Source organism: Quercus lobata, chromosome 10 (assembly GCF_001633185.2).
Source record: "Quercus lobata isolate SW786 chromosome 10, ValleyOak3.0 Primary Assembly, whole genome shotgun sequence".
In the NCBI taxonomy this organism is placed as follows: Eukaryota; Viridiplantae; Streptophyta; class Magnoliopsida; order Fagales; family Fagaceae; genus Quercus; species Quercus lobata.
Genome location: NC_044913.1, coordinates 51,452,719 through 51,475,787, shown reverse-complemented (window position 1 = coordinate 51,475,787; position 23,069 = coordinate 51,452,719). Strand labels below are relative to the sequence as shown.

General features: G+C 38.1%; 1 protein-coding gene across 1 annotated transcript; it reads right to left on the bottom strand.

Annotated features, from left to right (window-relative positions):
- Positions 1-394: 394 nt before the first annotated feature.
- LOC115965605 lies at positions 395-19,917 on the bottom strand. Its single transcript, XM_031084867.1, has 3 exons — positions 19,626-19,917; positions 17,175-18,517; positions 395-536 (listed from the first exon to the last, which is right to left on the bottom strand). Exon 2 carries the CDS (start codon positions 18,462-18,464, stop codon positions 17,193-17,195), a length of 1,272 nt encoding a protein of 423 aa, XP_030940727.1. The 5' UTR covers positions 18,465-18,517; positions 19,626-19,917; the 3' UTR covers positions 395-536; positions 17,175-17,192.
- Positions 19,918-23,069: the final 3,152 nt, after the last annotated feature.

Here is a 23,069-nt window from a genome sequence, read left to right as displayed (position 1 = left end):
ATTCCTTTAAGACTAAGGATTCTCAGTTACATCATTTCTGAGTTTTGGAATAACCATGAAAGACACACTTGATGGCCCTAGGACTAGGAATCAACCTATGTCCTAGAGTAAAGACATAGACAAAACATACAAAGCCAAACATCAAATGAGAAAACAAAGGCTTACCAGGATATAGAACAAAATGAGGAATTACGCCACTAATAGAGGAAGTCATCAGAGTTAATAAGATAACATGCAGTAACTAAGAATGGCATCCCCTAACAAATGTTCAAGAAGATGCAATTGAAGCATAATAGTCCTTGAAACTTCAACAAAATGTCTCTCTTTTCGTTTTGCAACCGAAGTTTTGTTAAGGAGTAGCCACAAGAGGTGTGATGTATAATCCCACAGTAAGACTAAAGAGACAATAGTGCCACTAATGAGGTGACGCCCCTGTTTGTAATGCTTTTAAGACTACCACTTGCAGGAGCTCAACTAAGGTAATATAGACCATCCCATTCATGACCTCCACCAATCATCCTCTTCAACTTGAGGTCCTGAAAAACAAAATTGGAAGGATAAAAGATTACTGAACAATTAAGGGATTTAGTGAGCTTGCAATAGGCCATCAGCTATGACAACAGAATATAGTTGACTGAAAATTTAAAAAGTGGAAAAATAAATTGGTCTTACCAGCCATGTGAGTGAAGCCATTGAGTCTATTACTGACGGAATTGAAAGAAGAGATGAAAAACATGCTATATTACCTACTGAGCAAATGTGCCATATCAAATACTAATAGTTTGTCTTGCTACTGAAGTAACGCATTACATTCCTCCCAGGAAAGAGTGATGGAATCACTAGTAGATGTAGTTGGAGTAGAAACCTGGTTAGCTGGGTTAGCCCAAGGTTTAACATGAAGATCATAACACCATATTACTATATGATTTACACCCCCACAATGAGTAAAATGACAAGCGCCAAACACCATCTCTTCCTCGGCCTCTACCAAAAGCATCAATCCCATAACTATAATTTCCAAAACCTCAGCCTCCAACATTAGAATTACTACCACGGCCTCCAAAACAAGAATTACCACCAAAACCACCTCTAGTAAAGTTACTTCAACCACCATTACGAGAGGCCCTGCCTCCCTAAAGAAGTGACCAAAGCTTAATCATCCTAAATTGAAGTCACTGACGTAGATGATCCATAGCCACTAAAAGAATTATGGAATACACAATACGCAAGGAAGGAATACTATCATCTCCCACCAAAATCTGAGTCTTCATTGATTTGAAATTTGGATGATAAAAATCTCTTTTGCTAGACCCACTATCTCAGATTGGCGAGTTCTATTTTGAGATTGTAAGGACCAACCTGCAGTGCTTGAATTCTTTATTCCAGAGCGGATAAATGGCAGAACTATTGTAAAGCCCCCTCGGGATGCAGTGGAGGAAGGCGTTGGAGAACAGGTGAATTATTTGGTGGGTCAATTCAAAAATAAATCTCTACCTTTCCATCTGGTAAAGAATTTTGTGGACCATCAATGGAGCCAATTTGGCAAGGTGGAAATGATGACCACGGAAAGAGGGTTATTCTTGTTTAAATTTTGAGGATGCACGGGTATGGGATGAAATTCTTGAAGCTTGATTATGGTTTGCAGAAAACAAGTCCCTTATTCTTCATAAATGGCAACCTGGGTTACAAGCTATCAAGTTCAATCTCAAAAGGATTCTGATTTGGATCAAGATCTTTCACTTACCAGTTGAATATTGGAACCCCGAGTGCCTGAGTCATATCGCTAGTGGGGTGGGCATACCATTATATACTGATTCTCTCACGGAGAAACAGAAGTGGCTTGGGTTCGAAGGTTTGTGTGGAAACTGAAGTTAATAGTCCACTACCTATGTCTATCTCTGTAGAACGGAGGAAAGACGTATATTTGGAGGTTAAAGTGGTCTATCCCTGGAAACCTCAGAGTTGTGTCAATTGCAAAATCTTTGGTCACTCTGTTTCATTCATGCCCGTTAAAGAATAAGATGAAGGAGAAGCCAACTGAGCAGTTTGGGGATGTAAATAAGGAGCAGAAAATGAGTAATGGAGCTCCCCTAAGTCCATTACAACCCCAAGGGTATAATTTTGTTAATGTGTCACTTCCAAATGAGAAGATTAGGCCTAAGCCGAATCCTATGGGAAGTTCATTGAGGTCCCAAGTGATAGTTCCTGCGAATAGTTCTTCAAATGAGAGGATGCAGACAAGATCTACTCCAATGAGAAATTCTGTATCAGATCAAGCTTTGGAAGTTACTATAGTGGGTGTTTGGGAAATTGGTGAACCTTCAGCATTATCTCCTAAACTGAAAGATAGTGAACACTCTGATGGACAGTACTATACAACAGTTCGTTGAAGCTGCAATGCAGCAAGGGGCTATAATCAAAAGCACAAAGAAGAAGAAACACTAGGATACACATGCAGTGCAAGGAGAGATAAAAGGGGTAAAGAATGTTAGGGCCCGTTTGGTTAGAAATTTCTAGTATCATTGTTTAAGTGTTGTGGAAATTCATGTGAATTAAAAAAATGTTGTGGAAATACGTGTTGTGATGTTTAAACACTAAAAACTATTACTTAAACACCCCTACCAAAACCACCTTTTGTAACCCTCTGCAAAGTACAGGTTTCATATGAATTTCATTATATGGAATATTAGGGGCCTTAATGACCCCTTTAAACAGAAAGAGGTAAAATTGTACATTAGAAGGTTTCGGCATTATGAAGGCGATTGTTCCTGGCTGAAGTTTCTGTGATGACAAAGAGGTCATTATTTAGGTAGAATATGGGTTTGTAGTGATCAACTAATTCATTGTGCGATTGCTTTACCACAAGGATACTCATTTTATGCTTCCTTTGTTTATGGCTCAAATAGTGGTATTGTGAGGAAGAATTTATGGTCAAATTTGCATCTTCTCAAGTCCCAGATTGGTGATCAGCCATGTTTGATAGGTGGTGACTTTAATATTGTAAAGGGGCCTGATGAAAGGTTTGGAGGTTTGGGTTCTATTTCATTTGAAGAGGAGTTTTGTCATTGCTAAATAGAGCTGGAGGTTCTAGATCATCCCTATATTGGGCCTCTGTACACTTGGACCAATAGAAGTGAGGATTTTCAATTCAAGGCATTAAAGCTTGACAAGATACTAGTCAATCCAGTTAGATTTGATTGTTTTCCTCCCATTGGAATGGAGTTCCTTCCTCCTAGTGTTTCTGATCATGCAACTTCCTTTATGTTCTCACAAGTAGAGGTAAACAGTTATCCAAAGCATTTCAGTTTTTTAATTTTTGAACTGATCGTCCTAAATTTATGCATTTGGTTAGTTCAATCTAGTCTCAGGAGGTTATTGGGGTTCCTATGTTCTGTTTGCTTTGAAGGCTGAGTTAAAAATATTTAATAAAGATCATCTTGGACGCTTATCACTTAAAGAGTCCAAAAAGATAGAGGAACTTGGGGCTGTTCAAAGAACACTCCTGCTTTTCCCTAGACAATAAACATTGCTGCAGTAGGAACAAGAGAAGTCTCATTGTTTTATGTCTTTGAGCTATGCTGAGGAGAGCTTTCTAAAGCAGAAGTCCAGGAATAGTAGGCTAAATCTGGGAGATCAAAATACTGGTTTTTTCATTGGACTGTCAGAGTTAGATCAACGAAGAATCAGATTAGATATTTGTTTGGTTGCTAGGTTCACCTGCTCATATTGATGTGGCCAAGATTAACAACTTGGATAAACTAATGGAATCAAGAATCCTTGAGAACAGAAGGCTATGCTTCAAGGGGAGGTGACAGCATAAGAAATAAGGACCCTGTTTTCCATTAAAGGGGATAAGGCACTAGGCCCGGACTCTGTTTCCCCAGCTGTATACATTGTGTATACTTGGGTGATTCTTTTTTATGATTTGAATAAATTTTACATAAATAATCCATGCAAAAAAAGGGCACTAGGCCCGGATGGATACTCTGTTCATTTCTATAAGAAGTCTTGGGATATATTCATGGAAGATGTTTCAAAAGCTATAAGTTCCTTCTTCTCTTCAGGGAAATTATTGTGAAGTGAATTCTACCATCATTACTCTTGTCCCTAAAGTGCCAAATCCCTCAAAAATGGGAGATCCATATTATGTTGTAATATCGTTTAGAAGTGAATCACAAAAATCCTAGCAAATAGACTAAAGCTTTGCCTTGCTGATGTGATTGGCTCTACTCAAACAGTGTTTATCACAAGTAGAAATGGTGAGGGACTATCACAAGGAGAAAGGGGTAGCTAGGTGCACTATTAAAGTCGATTTAATGAAGGCGTATGACTCAATTCAGTATGTTTAGCAGCTTGTGGTATTCCTGATAAGTTCTTGTAGTGGTTGGAGGTAAGAATAACTTTGCCTAAATTCTCTGTTGCTTTTAATGGCAGTCTTGTTGGGTATTTCAGAGGATGCAAAGGCTTGAGGCAGGGTGACCCTTTGTCACCCTAACTCTTTGTTTTTGCAATGGAAGCATTTTCTAGGCTTATGAGAGAAAGAGTCACTAAGGAGCATGGATTTCAGTTTCACCCAAGATTTTATGTTTTGCTGACAATCTAATGATTTTTTAAGTGCTGATCCAACCTCCATAAAAATTGTTTAAATTTTTTTGGATAAATTCAAGGCCATGTCAGATTTGTAGGAAAATTGCAGCAAAGGTGAGGTTTTCTTTGGAGCCACTCCTCCTACTGAGTCAAAAACTCAACTTTTAGCTTCACTAGAGTTTATTGAAGGGCAATTGCCTGTTCAATATTTAGGCTTACCATTGATATCGGTAAGCTCTCAAGTAGGGACTGCAAGCCTTTGATAGATAAGATCTCAGCTAGGATCCATTCTCGATCTGCTAGAAGATTGTCATTCGCTGGTAGGCTGCAATTGATCCAATCTGTCTTGTATAGCATACAAGCCTTTGGTGTAATGTGCTTATCCAGCCAACGGAAGTGATCAAGCAGATTGAGAAGAGCTTCAATAGCTATTTGTGGAAGGGTATTGATACTGAGGCTAAAGGAGCTAAAGTGGCATGGGACAGGGTACATTCTTCAAACCCTGAAGGAGGTTTAAGACTTAAAGAGGATCCAAGATTTGAACAAGATTGCTATTATTAAACATATTTGGAACCTTTTCACTCAGGCAGGTTCACTATGGGTTGCTTGGTGCATGTTTACCTATTAAGAGGTAGAAGTTTCTGGGTTGTTAACATTCCCCAATGATGTTCATGGGGATGGAGAAAAATTCTTAAGCTTAGGGTCACTGTTAGACCATGGATTTAACACTCAATTGGCAATGGTGAAAAGGCCTTTGTGTGGAATGATTGAAAGTTCAAAAACGTGTACAAAACACCTTTGAACGTTTAGACCCCCAAAATACAACTTAACTAATTCAAGCAATATGTCAAACAACTAGTGTGCGGAAACTTAACATATGCTATAATATGAAATTGGTTAAAAACTATCTAAGCCATAACAAAATAAACCACAGCAGATAATATAAAAGGAAAAGATAGAGAGGAAGGAAGATGCAAACACAAAGACAACACGCGATGTGTTATCGAAGAGGAAACCGAAACCCTCGGCGTAAAACCTCTCCGCCGCCCTCCAAGCGGTAATCAATCCACTAGAAAATACAGTTGGGATACAAGGACAGCAATAGACCCTCCAAGCCTAATCTACCCAGTGCACCTAAGCCCTCCAAGCTTCTTGCTCCAACGAGGTTGCGCCGAACCTTTTTCTTTTCTAACTTCCCGGATTCCGCTACTAGACCGTAGCATCAACCAATGAAGATTGGTTCCTTCCTAACTGCTTCCCAGAAATCCAAACGACTGTCTCACAGTGATGATGATGGTGAGAACCAGGTTTGGTATAATGCCTCTCAAGGATTTAACAATGGAGAGGAAGAGAGTTGAGGAATTTGAAGAGATTCTAAGGTAGAGATTGTGGGTGAAACAATCTGGTTTTTCTTTAGGGTTTCCCTCTCAAAATTCTCTCTGGAAGCTCTCTTTCAATCGTGGGTAAAAGGGATATTTATACTGGAGTGGGAGAGGAATGTGAAACGTCAGGTTTTACAAAACAGGGGTGGCTCGCGGCTTGACCTCGCGGCTTGACCAAGTCGCGAGTTCCAGTCGCGAGATAACCGTATGGCCAGTTGTCCTGTTTTGTCCTGTAGTGCTCCAGCTAGCATAACTGTTCATCTTCCAGCATGCTTGGCACGTGTGCTGCTTCTGGCGGCTTGCAGCCGCGAGTCACCCGCGAGTCCCAGCCGCGAGTCTCTGTTTTCTTGCACACTTTTGAGCAAACTTCACTCTATCTCACTCACTACCCTTACATCAAACCCACCTAATACAGGGTTACTAAATGCTGAATTACAAGCAAATTTGGCACGGAATAAGCCAATTAGATGGTTGAATAAATTCAACCTTACAATCTCCCCTTTGGCTATTCCGTGACAAAACCCTAAAACAGACTCTAGACTTAACATGTGAGTTGGGAACAGTTGAACAAACTCACTCACACCTAACTCTAGAAGCTGTGAAGCACTTGAATCCATATGAACATAATACTCCTGAAACACAACAATACACCATGATCATTGTAAGCAGAAAATTATAAAATGCATATGAAACAGGCAATATGTGATCAAGCAAAGATGGAGTTATGAAACAAACCATGGCTTGATTAACCAAGTGAACACCACAAGGTAGTGATCACAGTGCTCATTCACACTTGGAATGAACACAAGGACATACAAAGTTAACAAGCACAAGGCAAGACACTTGTATGTTCAACACTCAACCAATGCATAACACACAAGGTATATGCATCTAGGAACAATCCTACAAGGGCACAAGAGTGACAGTACATAAACCAAAATGCAGAACATTTAGATTAAAGTACTGATTTTAACATAGCATAAAGGCTGCATTAAGCAAGGTACATACCATAAAGCCTACAAACTATGCATAAAACATAAACCCTAAAAGCTTACAAAAGCACATGGGTACAAACTACAAAACATCCTGAATAACAGTTTACAAAACACAATATATCAACTTAAAGAGAAGAAGAATGTAAAGACACTCCCCCTTAGGTAAAGACACTCCCCCTTTGATCATGCCTATCCCTCCCCCTTTTTGTCATGGAATAGGCTAGTCATCCTCTTCCAGCTTTCTCTGAATTTGATCCAGTTGAGTTTGAAGAGAAGTAAACTTCATATCCCACCGAGTGCTTTGATGGTGTAGAGAAGCTGTGAGTCCAGACATCTTTGTATTCAACTCATGGACAGAGGATACAATGCGATCAAGTTTCTCATCCAGGGAGAGAGTCCTAAACTGAGAGTCACTGTGAGATGCAGAAGTTTCTGGTTTGGCTCTCTTCCGACTATGTCCAATGCTTGCATTGAATGTACGCATGTTGATTGGACTTGGTTTGGACATAGGAGATTCATCAGCCATTGGATAAATTCCCTTGAGCTTCAAGATCCGTGAAATGAGACTGCAGAAAGGAACGCATATCCGAGACTTAGTTCGAAGAACCGTTTTGCGCAGAACATGAAAGATATGAGCACAGATGTCTATTTCCATATCAGAGATTAGATCATGAAGAAACAAAGCCCGTCCAAGGTTCATATACTCAGTGCTTGATAAAGGGTACAAATTGTGAAACATTACAATTGTAAGCACTCTCAGTTTTGGAGAGAGAGAGGAAACACTGATGGATTTTCCATTTGGCGAGAACTCCAAGTCTTGACCAAGACTTTCTTTAAGAAGCTCCTCATCAGGACAAAGATCATCGTAAACCGGCGAATGTCGGAAAATGGGTCTGTTGATGTGAAGAATTTCTGCCAGATATGCAGGAGAGACAGAAAAGCTCTTTTTCCGAACCCAGCACTTAAGTTCATCTCCTTCCACAATTGCGTTGGCATAAAATTCTTTTACCAACTCTTCATACGCGTCATCCGGATCAGAGAGAAGGTAATTCCAATCCTTATGAGCAAACCATTTCGGAATGTCAGTGTCATGAAGTGAGGGCTGATCCAAAGCTCTTTCTAGTAATGGTTTGGCATGAAGAAAGAAATTCTCATAAGACTGATAGGCTGCATATGATCTGAACTTGTCGGGATCGAATCTCTTTGATGAAGAGCGAGTCCCTTTTGGTTAAGGTGGGAAATCATCAACATCTACTACTGGTTCCTTCCCTTTGGAACTACCTCCTTTTACAGCAGCTTTCTTGAATGGTGACATGACCAGTCTGCATTATGAACAAGGGAAATGACAGAACACAATCCAACAAACTTTATTAGCAGTGGGTTAGTGGAAATATAGGGACAATGAAGAAACCCTAATAGCTGGATGAAAATGGTCAGAAAATAGCAATGAGGGACACAAATGGCTCAAATTGAACTACACAGAAGAGGGAGTCCAAATAGAACCGCATAATCAGCTGAAAAAGGACCCACATTCAACAACACATCAACAAGATACCACACAGGATCATAGTGAAACACGACATCAACAGCAGATCAGACAAAAATTAGCTAACCCTAGCTAAGCACATGATAAAGAACAAAACCACCCAAAATAAACTAGCTCAAAAACAGAAACACAAGCTTCCAAAGGCTAAGCATGGACAAAGAGTAATAGTTGAGCTAAAAACCCATCACAAAATCACAATCAAATGTGAAAAATCCAGAGGGAAAACCATAACAACAAGTAAAATAGAGTTCAAGACAGAAAAATCATACCTGTTAGTCGACGATTTTGAGCTGAAAAGAGGCAAACAATGGAGATCGAGAATGGAGGCACGGCGTGAATGGGTAAGAGCAGATGAGAAAGACAATGAATAGACACAAAAAGATCGAGGGAAAAACAAAAAGTTTAAAAAACTGCCCCTGTATGTCCAAAACACGCAATTTTCGCGACTGAGACGAGTCGCCAAAAAGTCGCCAGATCAAGCCGCCAAAACACCCTAGGACGAAAATTTGAAAATTTTTCTAAGTGTTTTTCGCGACTAGAAGGTCTACCCGCGAGTGAGTCGCGAGCTGAGCCGCGAAAATCTCTGAGTGAACCTCGCGACTGGACCTTCCACTCACGAACAAGTCGCCAAAAATGACCAGCGAAGATGCGACTGAGGCTTGCGACTTGACATACCCGCGACTGAGCCGCCAAAACAGGACAAAACTGGATTTTTGAAATTTTCAAATTTTTCAAACAAAATACTTTCCAAAAACACCTAAAATACTCAAAAATCTTTTTGTGCTTGAATTAACACAAATTGAGCATGTGAAAACACATTTCATCAAGTACAATCACACAAATGAATATGGCATTTATTGAGCATAAACTTGTGTGTTGTGTGTGGATATCAACAATGAGATAGTCCTTCGTCTAATGTGAAGCTTCAATGATCAATTCAACCAAGGCATACACAATTAGCACTAGATCATGTGACCCATCTCAATTATAGAAGTATGTATATATGACCTCCCACAAAACTTGATAACATGATTTGGAGCTTTACATTTGACTCCACTTTCAATCATAACAATTGATCTTTTGAGTCAATCACCTCTCATTGTGAGAGTGATATATGATATTTCACTTTAATGAATAAGCCTTTGGCTTTTTGAATAAACATTCACTTCAATAAAAGGTCACTTACCCTTTTTCCTAGTCAAATACTAGAATGTGCGACAGGCTTTTGCAGCTCAATATCTCTTTTCATTTGGAGATTTACATTTGGTGAGCTCTTTTTAGCAAAACAAAAATAAAGAGTGGGAAGATATATAGACACAAGTCTATGCAAGTCTCAAGATCAACAAAACCATTCACTAATCATTCATGACAAGTTTGAAGATCTATTTACAACAATCACAAAGATTTCAAGATTTCTCCCACATAGATATAAGTGCAAAGAAACAAGCAATGCTCGAAAATGCACAAAGCCATTAGCACAAAGGTACAAGGCAAAACAAGTTTTGAGACAAAAAACTCAACAATGTCAATCAAGCTTTTTGATTTTCTAATTTTTTATGTGATTTTTGGATTTTTGACATAAAAGAAGAAAAATGATTGAACAAACAAAGAAAGAACCAACAGAATTCACAGATGGACAAACAAACAATAAACATGTTGCACAAAGAGCTAACAAAGAAGTGTGTGCCTCAACACAAGCAAACTTATCATATTAAAAGTATGTGAAGCACACAACACACAAGGGAGTCAAGGAATTGTACCAACACCAATGGTCTTACGGAGTGATTCAAACTGTGGACCATCGAGAGGCTTGGTGAAGATGTCCGCCTTTTGATTGTCGGTGTGTATGAACTCAAGACACACAACTCTTTCCTCTACCAAATCCCGAATGAAATGGTAGCGTATCTCTATGTGTTTAGACTTTGAATGTTGGACAGGATTCTTGGAAAGATTGATGGCACTGGTGTTGTCACAGAAGACACACATCGTTTCTTGAGGAATTCCATAGTCATGAAGTAATTTCTTCATCCAAAGAAGCTGAGTGCAGCAACTTCCAGCAGCGATGTATTCTGCTTCTGCAGTAGATAGAGACACTGAATTCTGCTTCTTGCTCATCCACGAGACAAGATTGTTACCAAGATAAAAACAGCCGCCTGAAGTGCTTTTTCGATCGTCTACACTGCCAGCCCAGTCAGCATCTGAATACCCAGCAAGACAATCATTTGAGTCTTTTGAATACCACAGACCATAGTTTGTAGTACTATTCACATATCGAATGATTCGCTTAGCAGCAGTCAGATGAGATTCCTTCGGATTAGCTTGGTACCTGGCACAAACGCCCACACTGAAAGCAATGTCTGGTCTACTGGCTATAAGGTAGAGCAAACTTCCTATGATGCTCCTATACAATGTAGGACTTACTTCAACTCCCGACGAATCCACATTCAGTTTAGTGGAAGAGCTCATGGGGGTGGAGGCATGTTTTTTGGAGTCTAGTCCAAACTTCTTGACAATGTTTCTGGCATACTTCTCTTGAGATACAAATATACCCTCCTTCTGTTGTTTGACTTGAAGACCCAAGAAAAATGTGAGCTCCCCCACCATACTCATCTCAAACTCCTTCTTCATTTCCTCAGAAAATTCAGTAGCACGATCTTCGATGGTTGCCCCAAACACTATGTCATCAACATAGACTTGTGCCACAAGGAGATAATCTTCATCATTTTTGACAAACAGAGTTCGATCGGCATACCCTCTCTTGAAACCTCTGTCTAGAAGATAATGTGTAAGACGATCGTACCAGGCTCTAGGCGCTTGTTTTAAGCCATAAAGGGCTTTCTTCAATCTTAATACATGATCTGGAAAATGAGGATCCTCAAATCCTTTTGGTTGCTCAACAAATACTTCTTCATTTAGATATCCATTCAGAAATGCGCACTTTACATCCATTTGATACAGTTTGAAATTCAAGGTGCACGCAATGGACATGAGGATTCTAATGGATTCGAGTCTTGCCACCGGAGCAAAAGATTCATCAAAATCTACTCCTTCTACTTGAGTGTATCCTTGAGCTACTAATCGAGATTTGTTTCGAATTATCTCTCCATCTTCATCAGTTTTGTTTTTAAAAATCCATTTTGTGCCTATAACATGAATGTTCTCAGGTCGTGGAGCAAGTTCCCACACATCATTCCTCACAAACTAATTCAGCTCTTCATGCATTGACTCAACCCAATTCTCATCTTGAAGAGCCTCTTCAACCCTTTTTGGTTCAAACTGTGCAAGATAACAGTGATATGTTACATGATTGGCTAGCAGAATGTTTCCTTTCCTGAGGCGAAGACCGTCATCAAGAGATCCTATGATATTACTTTCCGGATGATTCTTGATAACTCTCGAAGATGGCCTTTTTGAAGTGGAAACTTCATCACTACGAGAGATAGGAGGATGGACTTCCGGAGGAGTAAGAGGGCTTGATGTTCTAGACATCGATCTCATTTCCATTCTTGGGTTGATGGGAGTCGATTCTACTTCTGGTATAGGTTCTTCACCTTCTATATCCAAAGCTTCTACCTCAACATCGGCCTCTTTGGTGCTCGACCCTTCTACATCATCAATCATTCCCACCTTAGATAAGGCATCATCAATCTTGACATTTATGGACTCCATTACAGTTTTTGTTCTCTTGTTAAACACTCTATACGCTCGACTTGTAGTAGAGTAGCCAAGAAAAATACCCTCATCACTTCTCGCATCAAACTTCCCAAGATTCTCTCGATCATTTAAGATATAACATTTACTTCCAAACACCCGGAAATACTTCACTTTTGGCTTCTTCCCATTCCATATCTCATAGGCAGTCTTCTTTGTACCAACTCGAAAAAAAATCCTATGGCCAATGTGACACGAGGTGTTGATAGCTTCTCTCCAAAATTTTTGAGGTATTTGCTTGTTAAGCAACATGACTCTTGCCATCTCCTGAATCATACGATTTTTTCTCTCTACCAGTCCATTTTGTTGTGGAGTTTTGGGAGCTGAAAATTCTCTTTTAATTCCATTCTTCTCACAGAAGGACTCGAATCTTGCATTCTCAAATTCCCTCCCATGATCACTTCTAACTTTGGCTATCGGAATCCCTTTTTCGTTTTGTAGTTTCTTGCACAGAATCTCCAACCTCTCACAAGCTTCTGATTTTTCTCTAAGGAAATCAACCCAAGTGTATCTTGAGTAGTCATCCACAATAACCATAATGTATCTCTTCCCTCCTAGGCTTTCAGTTCTGGTAGGCCCCATTAGATCAACATGAAGTAACTCCAAGCACCGAGAGGTGGCTATCACATTCACCTTGTGATGACTTGCCTTAGTTTGCTTCTCCATTTGACACGCACCACAAACGGTCTTCTTCACTTTTCCAAACTTAGGAAGTCCCTCGACTGCTTCAAGTTTTGAAACTTTTGCTACTTGTTTGAAGTTGGCATGCCCAAATCTGTGATGCCACAACTCCAACGTATCCACACGAGCACTTCTACACGATATGGGTGCCGTGGGAACAATTCCATAACAGTTATCAGTAGTCCGATTTCCTTCCAAAACCTGAATCCCCTCTTCATTGATGATCAAACATCCCTTCTTAGAGAATTGTACCAGAAAATCATCATCACAAATTTGAGTGATGCTCAGCAAATTCGCCTTCAGCCCTTTTATGTACAGCACATCTTTCAACAGCGGCAAACCAGGTATCTCAATGGTTCCTTTGCCTAGGACTTGAGCATGACTTCCATCACCAAAGGTCACATAGTCACCGACCTTTTCTTTGAGTGTCTTGAACAGAGACTTATCCACTGTCATATGGCGAGAACACCCACTGTCAAGATATCACAAACACGCATTAAACACCTTCAATGAGGTATGCACAAATAGGTTCACATGTGACAGACATTCTTGACCTTCAAACACAAACTCATCATCAGTTTTCATGCTTCTTTCAGTTTGATTTTTCATTTTCAGATTCTCAATCATCTCACACAACATTCTATTCTTTCTTTTATATTTCTTAATCAATGATTTAGATTCAGATATGCTACTGTGTAAGACATAATTCTGATTTTCAAGATATTTCAGCATGTGAACAAAAGCTCTAGCATGTTTCTTAGTTTTTAACAACTCTACAAAATCATCAGTAAGACACCTTTCAGACATATGCATAGAGTCATTTTCACAAACACTTAAGCTACAATTCAGCATGGTATATACCAAAACAATCAACCACAACACAGGGGTCTAGGATCACACTTAGGTAATAAAACCACAACAAGTGTACCTGCTCTGATACCAATTGAAAGTTCAAAAACGTGTACAAAACACCTTTGAACGTTTAGACCCCCAAAATACAACTTAACCAATTCAAGAAATATGTCAAACAACTAGTGTGCGGAAACTTAACATATGCTATAATATGAAATTGGTTAAAAACTATCTAAGCCATAACAAAATAAACCACAGCAGATAATATAAAAGGCAAAGATAGAGAGGAAGGAAGATGCAAACACAAAGACAACACGCGATGTGTTATCGAAGAGGAAACCGAAGCCCTCGGCGTAAAACCTCTCCGCCGCCCTTCAAGCGGTAATCAATCCACTAGAAAATACAGTTGGGATACAAGGACAGCAATAGACCCTCCAAGCCTAATCTACCCAGTGCACCTAAGCCCTCCAAGCTTCTTGCTCCAACGAGGTTGCGCCGAACCTTTTTCTTTTCTAGCTTCCCGGATTCCGCTACTAGACCATAGCATCAACCAATGAAGATTGGTTCCTTCCTAACTGCTTCCCAGAAATCCAAACGACTGTCTCACAGTGATGATGATGGTGAGAACCAGGTTTGGTATAATGCCTCTCAAGGATTTAACAATGGAGAGGAAGAGAGTTGAGGAATTTGAAGAGATTCTAAGGTAGAGATTGTGGGTGAAACAATCTGGTTTTTCTTTAGGGTTTCTCTCTCAAAATTCTCTTTGGAAGCTCTCTTTCAATCGTGGGTAAAAGGGATATTTATATTGGAGTGGGAGAGGAATGTAAAACGTCAGGTTTTACAAAACAGGGGTGGCTCGCGGCTTGACCTCGCGGCTTGACCAAGTCGCGAGTTCCAGTCGCGAGATAACCGTATGGTCAGTTGTCCTGTTTTGTCCTGTAGTGCTCCAGCTAGCATGACTGTTCATCTTCCAGCATGCTTGGCACGTGTGCTGCTTCTGGCGGCTTGCAGCCGCGAGTCACCCGCGAGTCACAGCCGCGAGTCTTTGTTTTCTTGCACACTCTTGAGCAAACTTCACTCTATCTCACTCACTACCCTTACATCAAACCCACCTAAATACAGGGTTACTAAATGCTGAATTACAAGCAAATTTGGCACGAAATAAAGCCAATTAGATGGTTGAATAAATTCAACCTTACAATGATAATTGGCATCCTAAGGGGGCTTTGCTGCCTTAGTTTAATTACAGAATAGTTGTTAAAGCTTCTAGCTCTTTGAATGCCAGAGTATATAGATTGTTGAAGAATGGTTGCAGGATTGCCCACCTGCTAGATATGAAGAAATGGTGATTATGCAAGTAGATCTCTCAAGGATACACTTGGGTGATCAGGATTCTATGCATTGGTAAATCTCCAAATCTGGTATATGCCTTTGCTCTTCAGCTTGAGATTAGAGCTAAGCATGATGAGTGCCTTGGTGGAAATTGGTGTGGCATCCTGCTTCCATTCCTAAACACTCATTTATTTGCTGGTTAGCAATTCTAAATAGGTTATCAACTAGAGAAAGGCTTCTAAAACGGGGGTATGTTGGTGATGTGCTGTGTATTTTGCAGAAACAGACCACCTATTTTTTGAATGTTCTATCACTGGTAGGATCTGGTCCCAAATGCTGGGATTTTGTGATTTTCACCAAGCTATATCTTCTTGGTCTGAATGTTTGCAGTGGGGTCTTCGGATTTTGAAGATGGGAGGGGTTAAAGCTATATTTTTCAAGTTAGTGTATCACATATGGTTGCAACGTAATGCCAATGCATATAGTAGCAATAGTTTGTCCGAGGAGGCTATTAAAGCAAGTTTTGAGTGATGTCAGATGGAAGGCTAATTTTTGCAAATGAGTGCCTAATTCCTCTCATAACAAGATAATTTTGTAGTTGGTAAAATTTCCATCCACTGTGTCTGCTTGTGGTGAGAGGAAGTTCATTTGTTTAGTTTTTGCTCTGCTTGTATTGTTGTAATAGGTGTGTGGGCTGTCGTTTGTAGGGTAGGACTTTGCTTGTAGCTGTGTATTGGTTAAATACCATGTTTGTAGGCTCGGTTTCTTTGCACCTAGTATAAGGGTGAGGGCCTGCTTGTTACAGCCTTACGGCGATGTGTTTGTAGTAGGGGAATGTACTATGTTAGGTGTCTTCTAGTGTTGATTTAGGAGCAGGGTATCCTGCTTTGTTTGAAGTTGTAAGTCAAGTGTTTTTTGATCAATAAAATTACTTATTCATCAAGAGAGATGCACATAGAGAAAGAGAGGGAGAGAGAGAGAGGGGGAGAGAGAGGGAGATCTAAATGCAGTGTATTATAGCGTAAGTGTGCCTACCGTCTTTATATATTACTAACATAAAATAATAAAAGTATACAAATACCCTTTACCCTCCAATGGTGTCCTTATTAGAGGCTATAAACGAGCCAAATATTAAAAATTCAAGATTGTTCATTTAAATTTATTTCAACACAAGCCAAACTTGAGTTAATTACCAAACAAAACTACATGTTAACTTATTCTTTTCTCATATATAGTAAAATCACAACAACAACAAAAAATTATCCCTTCAAAATCTATGCTAATAATTTAGATAAAATAATTTTCATTCATGGATTTACAAAAATTATAATTTTTACTACAAAGGGACTGTTTACATCATCAATAAACTACAAAATAATAATTTGATATCGTATGAACTCATTTACAAACTTACAATCTCAAGTCTAATTCAGTACATTATTAGATATATACATATAAATATATAATATTATATGTAGTTAAATCGAGTCTTATGTTCACTAGCTTTTTCACAAACACATTATTATGTTGGAGCTTGGTTCGTTTAACAATCAAGCCTAAACTTGGGTTTGAGCTTGGCTTAGTTGTTAAACAAATGAACATAAACAAATCTTCTCCCAAGCTGGCCTTGAGTTATTTATAAACAACTTGACTCATTTACCGCCCCAGTTCTTATTGATTTTGACTTAACACATCCTTTGATCACATCATGATCAATATACCGAGATTGACCTACTAGAAAGTGAATGTATTAGGATGCCTATGAAAATGTTATGTTCGGTCAAGAGGAGCTATGCTTTTACATATAAACAACATATATAGGTAAATATGACGTTTTATTTAAAAGATCAAACAAATCTGAGGCCCACTGTACACAGGTTATGTACTAGAGCATCACAATAGTTAAAACTGAAATTAGTCAAATTACGTAAGTCTAGGATGTCCTCCATGGAGGAAAAAAAGTGCCTACTTGACACAGCCATCTGAACATAGGATGTATTATCTTACTTAAATAAAAGCAGAGAATCCTTACATAAAAGGAAAAGAAAAAAGTTGTCCATGGAAGATATATGAAGGTCAATAACTTACTCAATTGCAGACGATGAATCAGGCTGTTTGTTTGTGTGAGGATTTAATCATCTTTCTCACAGCTTCGGCAACCATAATACATTTCTTTTTATTTTCCTCACTCACATCTTCAAGTTGTTTGATTTTTAGAATATTCTCTGCTCCTTCAGGTCTTTCTTGTTGAAGAGCAGCAGCTAACATCATTACCAATTTAGGACATGCTTTTGTCTGTAATACAGACATGAATTTTTCATCAAAAATTCTCCCATATTTCCACATCTGCCTCTCATGTTGACCTACTTCTTCATTCATGTATCCAAGAATTTTCACCAGAGCTTGAATCTGCCGGTCAAATTGTGGGGTCCGTATAGCCTTTAACAAAATATCAGGATTGCAATTTAAAGCATCACGGAGCCTACAGAATATTGAAACGATATGCATACCATTGTGAGACAGATGGTTATCGTACAGAAATCCCTTGAGACTATCATTGCTGGGCTTTGAGTTAGACATATATAACAATCTGTATAATGTAGCTTTGAATACTTTATCACAAGCAAAATGTACATGGATGGCCTGGATCACCTCTGCTTTAGGAACAATTTTAGTAACAGGACAATGACGAATGTAAAAAGTTTTAAATCCATTGACAATGTGATTCCAAGCTGGGCAATAGTTTTCAGAGGATCGTGTGAACAATCGGAGCATTGATGCAGCTAAGAATGAGTACGCTTTGGCATTCTCTACTACATGTCCACGCTCTGATGCTTGAATTGATTCTCTTGTGGGTACTAGGACATCTTCAAAGTCACTATACTCTCTATCAGACGGTTTACTATGTGGATCTGTAGCTTCAAACATTCTTTCAGTGGATCCTACTCCTGGAGCTCTCAAATGGAATGCTAAAACAAAAATGACTGCAACACCTTGTTTGGATATCCTTGTCTGTAAAGAATGCAATAGAAACCTTCCCAGCTGACATACTTGTTGATCTGTTAATGTTGTCAGTCTAACAGCAGGTCTGTCAGCCCATTCATTATCTAAGAAATCATCTTTAGATACTACTAGACCATCCAAACTCAGAATGTCATTAAATTCTTCAATGAGTGTAGGGAGCCTAAATGTTTGTGCTGTTCTTAGGTCAGTGTTTGGATCTCTTCGATTCACAGGGATCACATCTGGAGGAAGTGATCCGGTGTACCCCTGGTTCTTATCTTCTCTACTAGGGTTGGATGACTGTCCAATGTTGTACACACTGCGTATCCGTGCTCTACTGTTCTCCAACTGCTTAGAGATATCAGAGTTGTCCATCTGATTTTTTATGATTGTCCAACTGAAGAGAAAGCTTGCCCTGTCCAGACAGACTGTTGAACATCAACAGTCAAAATTTGAGTTTTGTTAGTTTTGAGGTGCACTTTGGATTTAGACATTCATTACTACAAATAGCAGCTGACATAGTAGAACAAAATTCAGGGGGAGATAAAGATAATGTGCCGCAAAATGATTAATGAACTTGAAAGTATAGAAACAAGGTATACTCTGCTTGCATATTATGGTACCTTTGACACTAATGAATAAAATTTCTAAAAAACTGGAGCAAAGATATGTTTATCATGCAACAACAACAACAACAACAACAACAAACAAAGTCGTGGTCCCAAAATCTTGGGGTCAGATATAGATCCTCAGGAAATTAGTTAAGGTTGGTCATATGTATTATTTTCTTCCATTTCTGCTCTATCTAAAGTTATACTCTCTGTTTTCCACGCAAAAGAGAGAAAATAATATGATGAATATATATATATAAGTACAACCTTTACATCTTGATCTAGTAGTAGGTTCTTGTTTGGATGAGAAAGGGGAATTTTGATTTTTTTCGAGGTACAGCTTTCTAAATTCTCATTTTTCTAGATACAAGTTTTTTTTTTTTTAAAGCAAAATAAGGCGGTTGAAATAAGCTTATTTAGCGTTAAGGAGAATGTTAAGCAGTGTTTTGTTTTGTATTATTTTGATCAATAAAACACCAACTATTTTATATCACAAAGAGCCTTATCCGAATTGGCAAATTCTTAACAAATAAATAAATAAATAAAGAATTCAAAGGGAAAGCAAAAACAAGTGGATGACAAAAGGACAGAGTTTTCTTTTACATCTATTTAGATCTCTTCTAACTCGTTATGTATTTGTCGATTCATGAACTTCATATCCACGTGTATTATTGAAATAAGTTATATGACCCGCTAAAAAAAAATAAAAAGTCCACGTGACTAAAACTACATGCAGTGGATTGAAGCAAGATTTTTCTAAGCCCGTTTAAAGGTAAATTTTTCCTGAAAACAATATCAAACAGATGACAAAAGGCCAGGTCTTGTATATTCTCAGTCACCAAAAAAAAAAAAAAAACAAAAACAAACAAACAAAAAAACAAAACAAAACAACAGAAATAGGAATTATTGCGTTTCAGAAACATACCCAGAACTGGAATTAGCAGCGTTGACTTGATGGGCTGCTCCACTTGAGTAAGTGTTCTAGGAGAAGTGGGTCTTGCTCTTGAAGCTCATGGGATTTGGCCTTGTGGGTTTATGTTGGTTTTGGACTGTCAACTGTCTACTATGGATTTGGATGATTATTTCTGAATTAGGAGAAGAGATTGATCTTTATCCCTGAAATCACGATTTGTTTTTCCCCAAAACTGAGAAAATATTACTTTAATCAGCTGCATTGGGATAATTCACCTTTAACACCTCTACTTTTTCAAGGTTACACTTTACTAATTTTTTGTTATGCCCTACTTAAATATTTCAACTACTCTTTGCATAACACCAATCCTCTCACTAGTATTGTTTAGACTTCAAAAAAGACCGGCACACCCCCTTCAGGGTCTGTTCAGATGCACTTATTTGGTTAAAACGGTAAATTTTTTTGTAAAAAATAGTGATAAAAATTTGTTAAAATAATACACTGATACTCTAGTTCCAAAAAATATATTAAAATCTATAAATGATAGCAAAAGTAAACTAAATAATAAAATAAGTTGACTTTTATGTTTCTTTGTTAGTTTTGTACTATTAAGTCATTAGTGCTTTTTCTATATAAAAAAAAGAGTGTTAGGCCAATATTGCACAAAGGCGTTGCCAACAGGACTGCTTTGTCATTAGTGAATTAACAAGAACTCTCAGCTATTAATAAAAAAATATATAAATAAAGAAACAAACAAACAAAACAAGAAATTGAAGCCCTTAAGGGAGAGAAATGGCACCAATCCATTGGAAACTAAAGACTAGCTGTTATCTCGAGTAGTTCTATCCAAATAAGTGCATGACAGTTGGCAAAAAAAAGACAATGTTAAATATCAAAGCCTTAAATATAAATAGAGAGAAATATTTTAAATGGAGGACATGCACAATCAAACACAAAAACCCAGAGTATGATCTCTTTGTATCAAAACAGTCTATAATCAATCTGTAGGTTTGTTAAAGGCTTTATGCTCATAAATTTATAAACTATTTATTATCAATTCGAGTGTATATCACTTCTAATAGGCTTGTTAATGTAGGCTTTTTTCCTACTGACATTTATTAATTTGTGTATTTCACATAAAAATCCGACTAAGTTACGTACTACCAAACCCATATATAACTGTTTCCTTGAAGTTAGATAATTGTCTTTGGGTGACTTTAAATCACAAGTATAATAAAAATTAGTTTTCACTCAAATAATGAAGTTTAAGAATTGTCAAAATTAATCTTTCCATCTTAACTTTGTTAATTATAATTTATGACCGAAGGAAAATGGTATGTGGTGGGCACTTATTACACTCTGGTTAACTGAGGGAGTGTATGGAAGAGGTGGTGAAGTACACTCTGGAGTCTCACATAAACGAAACCTTAGAATTTGATCTAGGCCTCTCCAACTCCTTCTGCTTCAACCTCCTCAAACTCGATCCCAACATGACCACCACCAGTAACATTTGATGAATTCAATGCCTTTTTTTTCTTTCTTTGATACACTTAGTTCCGGATAGTTTGTTTTTCTAGGTTATTAGAATTTTAATCAAATTGTGAACCCAAACATGTACTATAGGTTTGATTATTGTAATCACATAGTTAGCCTTGTAATCAAGAAGAGTCAAGATAGTTAATTAGTTAGTTGAAAGATTGCAAGAGTTGGGGCAAGTTGGTTACAAGTTGTATAAATACTTTTCTGCATTGAAGAAATAAGACTAGGGTACATGGACATTTTATTTAGGATGTCGTATCTGCATTGTACTAGTGTAGTACCGGCCGTTATATGTTATAATTTTTCAAAAATACTCATGTTACCGTATCGTACCTATGTTTGTGCTTCCTAGAAATAAGATGCAACTTTCTCGCTTTCTCAAATTTTCGTTTCAGTTTTCTGTTTGGCTTTTTACATTTTAAAATTTTTATTCTCATGACAAGCTAAACAAAAAATTTGAATCATACACGAAGGGACAAAGTTTGAAACATGAAGGGTCAAAATGAAAATAATGCCAAACTAACGGATTCATTACATTGCAATTATACCACCTTAGGATAAAGTGTTTATTGCCGATAAATAAGTTGATATTGCTTGGCGGCAATTTAGATATGCACCTATCTATTGCTTAGATTGAAAAAGTGAGGAGGGTTGTAGATGATTGACAAACAATATAAAATTTAGTTGCTTTATTATGAATGAATCTGCTCCTACATATACACCTTGAGGCATGCCCACCTCGAGAAAAAGTGCAATTTGCACTGGAATTTTAGATGTTTGCTTTATTACTTTCAAGGAGGATGTTAACTCTTCATAGTTCATACTCATTATGTAGATTCTTTTAAAAGAGTTCCTCCATATCCCTTATCCAAGCGATTGGCATCAACTTTATTAGAATCAATCAATTCAAAAGACATTTGTAGGTCAGAGAGTGGTTTGAAGTTTTTCCATTAATGAAGCTCCTTGAAGCAGGAAGAAAATGAATGGCAAAAGCTAGTTTTTTGGAGAAGGAATTGGAAATCATGAATGTAAGTTTTAAATTTTTAACTGAGGGTGTCATTCAGTGCCAAATTTTCTTTATATACATTAATCTAACAGATGTTTGTGGATCTCCATGTATCAAAAATACATTGATATCTTTGCAGCTAAAAGGTATCAATGTATTTTTGCTATGAATCTCCATGTCTATTGTCTGAACATAACTGGATCAGATTTCTTTGTCATAAGTAGAGAATTTAAGTAATTCTTTGTCCTAACTATGAATCTTATCATTGCCATTGAGCTCTAGCTCAAAAGGCACCTCCTCCCTTTGTAAGAGCAAGGTGGAGGGTGAGGTTGTGAATACAAGACCCGCCAGATGCGAGTGTATCTTACCAATAAAATGTTGGAGTATGTGTTTCAAACACTTAAGGTATGTTTATGTCCCACATTGGTTAGGAATAAATCTTGTTATGAGTTTATAAGACTTTGCACAGCTTAGGTAGTAAGTTGGATCACAATGGGCTAGTTGTTGGCTTGGGCTTGGATTTGGGTTTATTACATCATTCTTGGGCCTCACCTTTTTCCTTACTTTCTTTTAGCCCAAACTTGATTTGATTTTGTTGTGTCCATTGGTGAGCTTCTGAGCAGCCCGTTGGGCATTTATTGAACAGCCTGTTGGGCACCAAATCTGCACAGTAGCCGTTGGAGAACTTGCCCTTTAGTTAGCCCACTTATCTTCCTTTAGTTAGCATATAAACCCTACAACACACACTATTCAATCATCATTTTTCTTCCTCTTCTCCAGCCGCATATCCCCTCTGTCTTTGCTCTGTTTTGCTGCAAAAGTTTCAGCTTCAGTAATTTTTTTTTTTTAAGGAAAGGAAAGGCAAGAGTAAGGTTGTTCCTAGTTCTTCTTGCTTGAGTGTGTGATCAACT

What these genes read in the sequence shown, in the direction of transcription:
- LOC115965605 (XM_031084867.1), bottom strand. Translation starts at nt 18,464, where the DNA reads ATGGACAACTCTGATATCTCTAAGCAGTTGGAGAACAGTAGAGCACGG.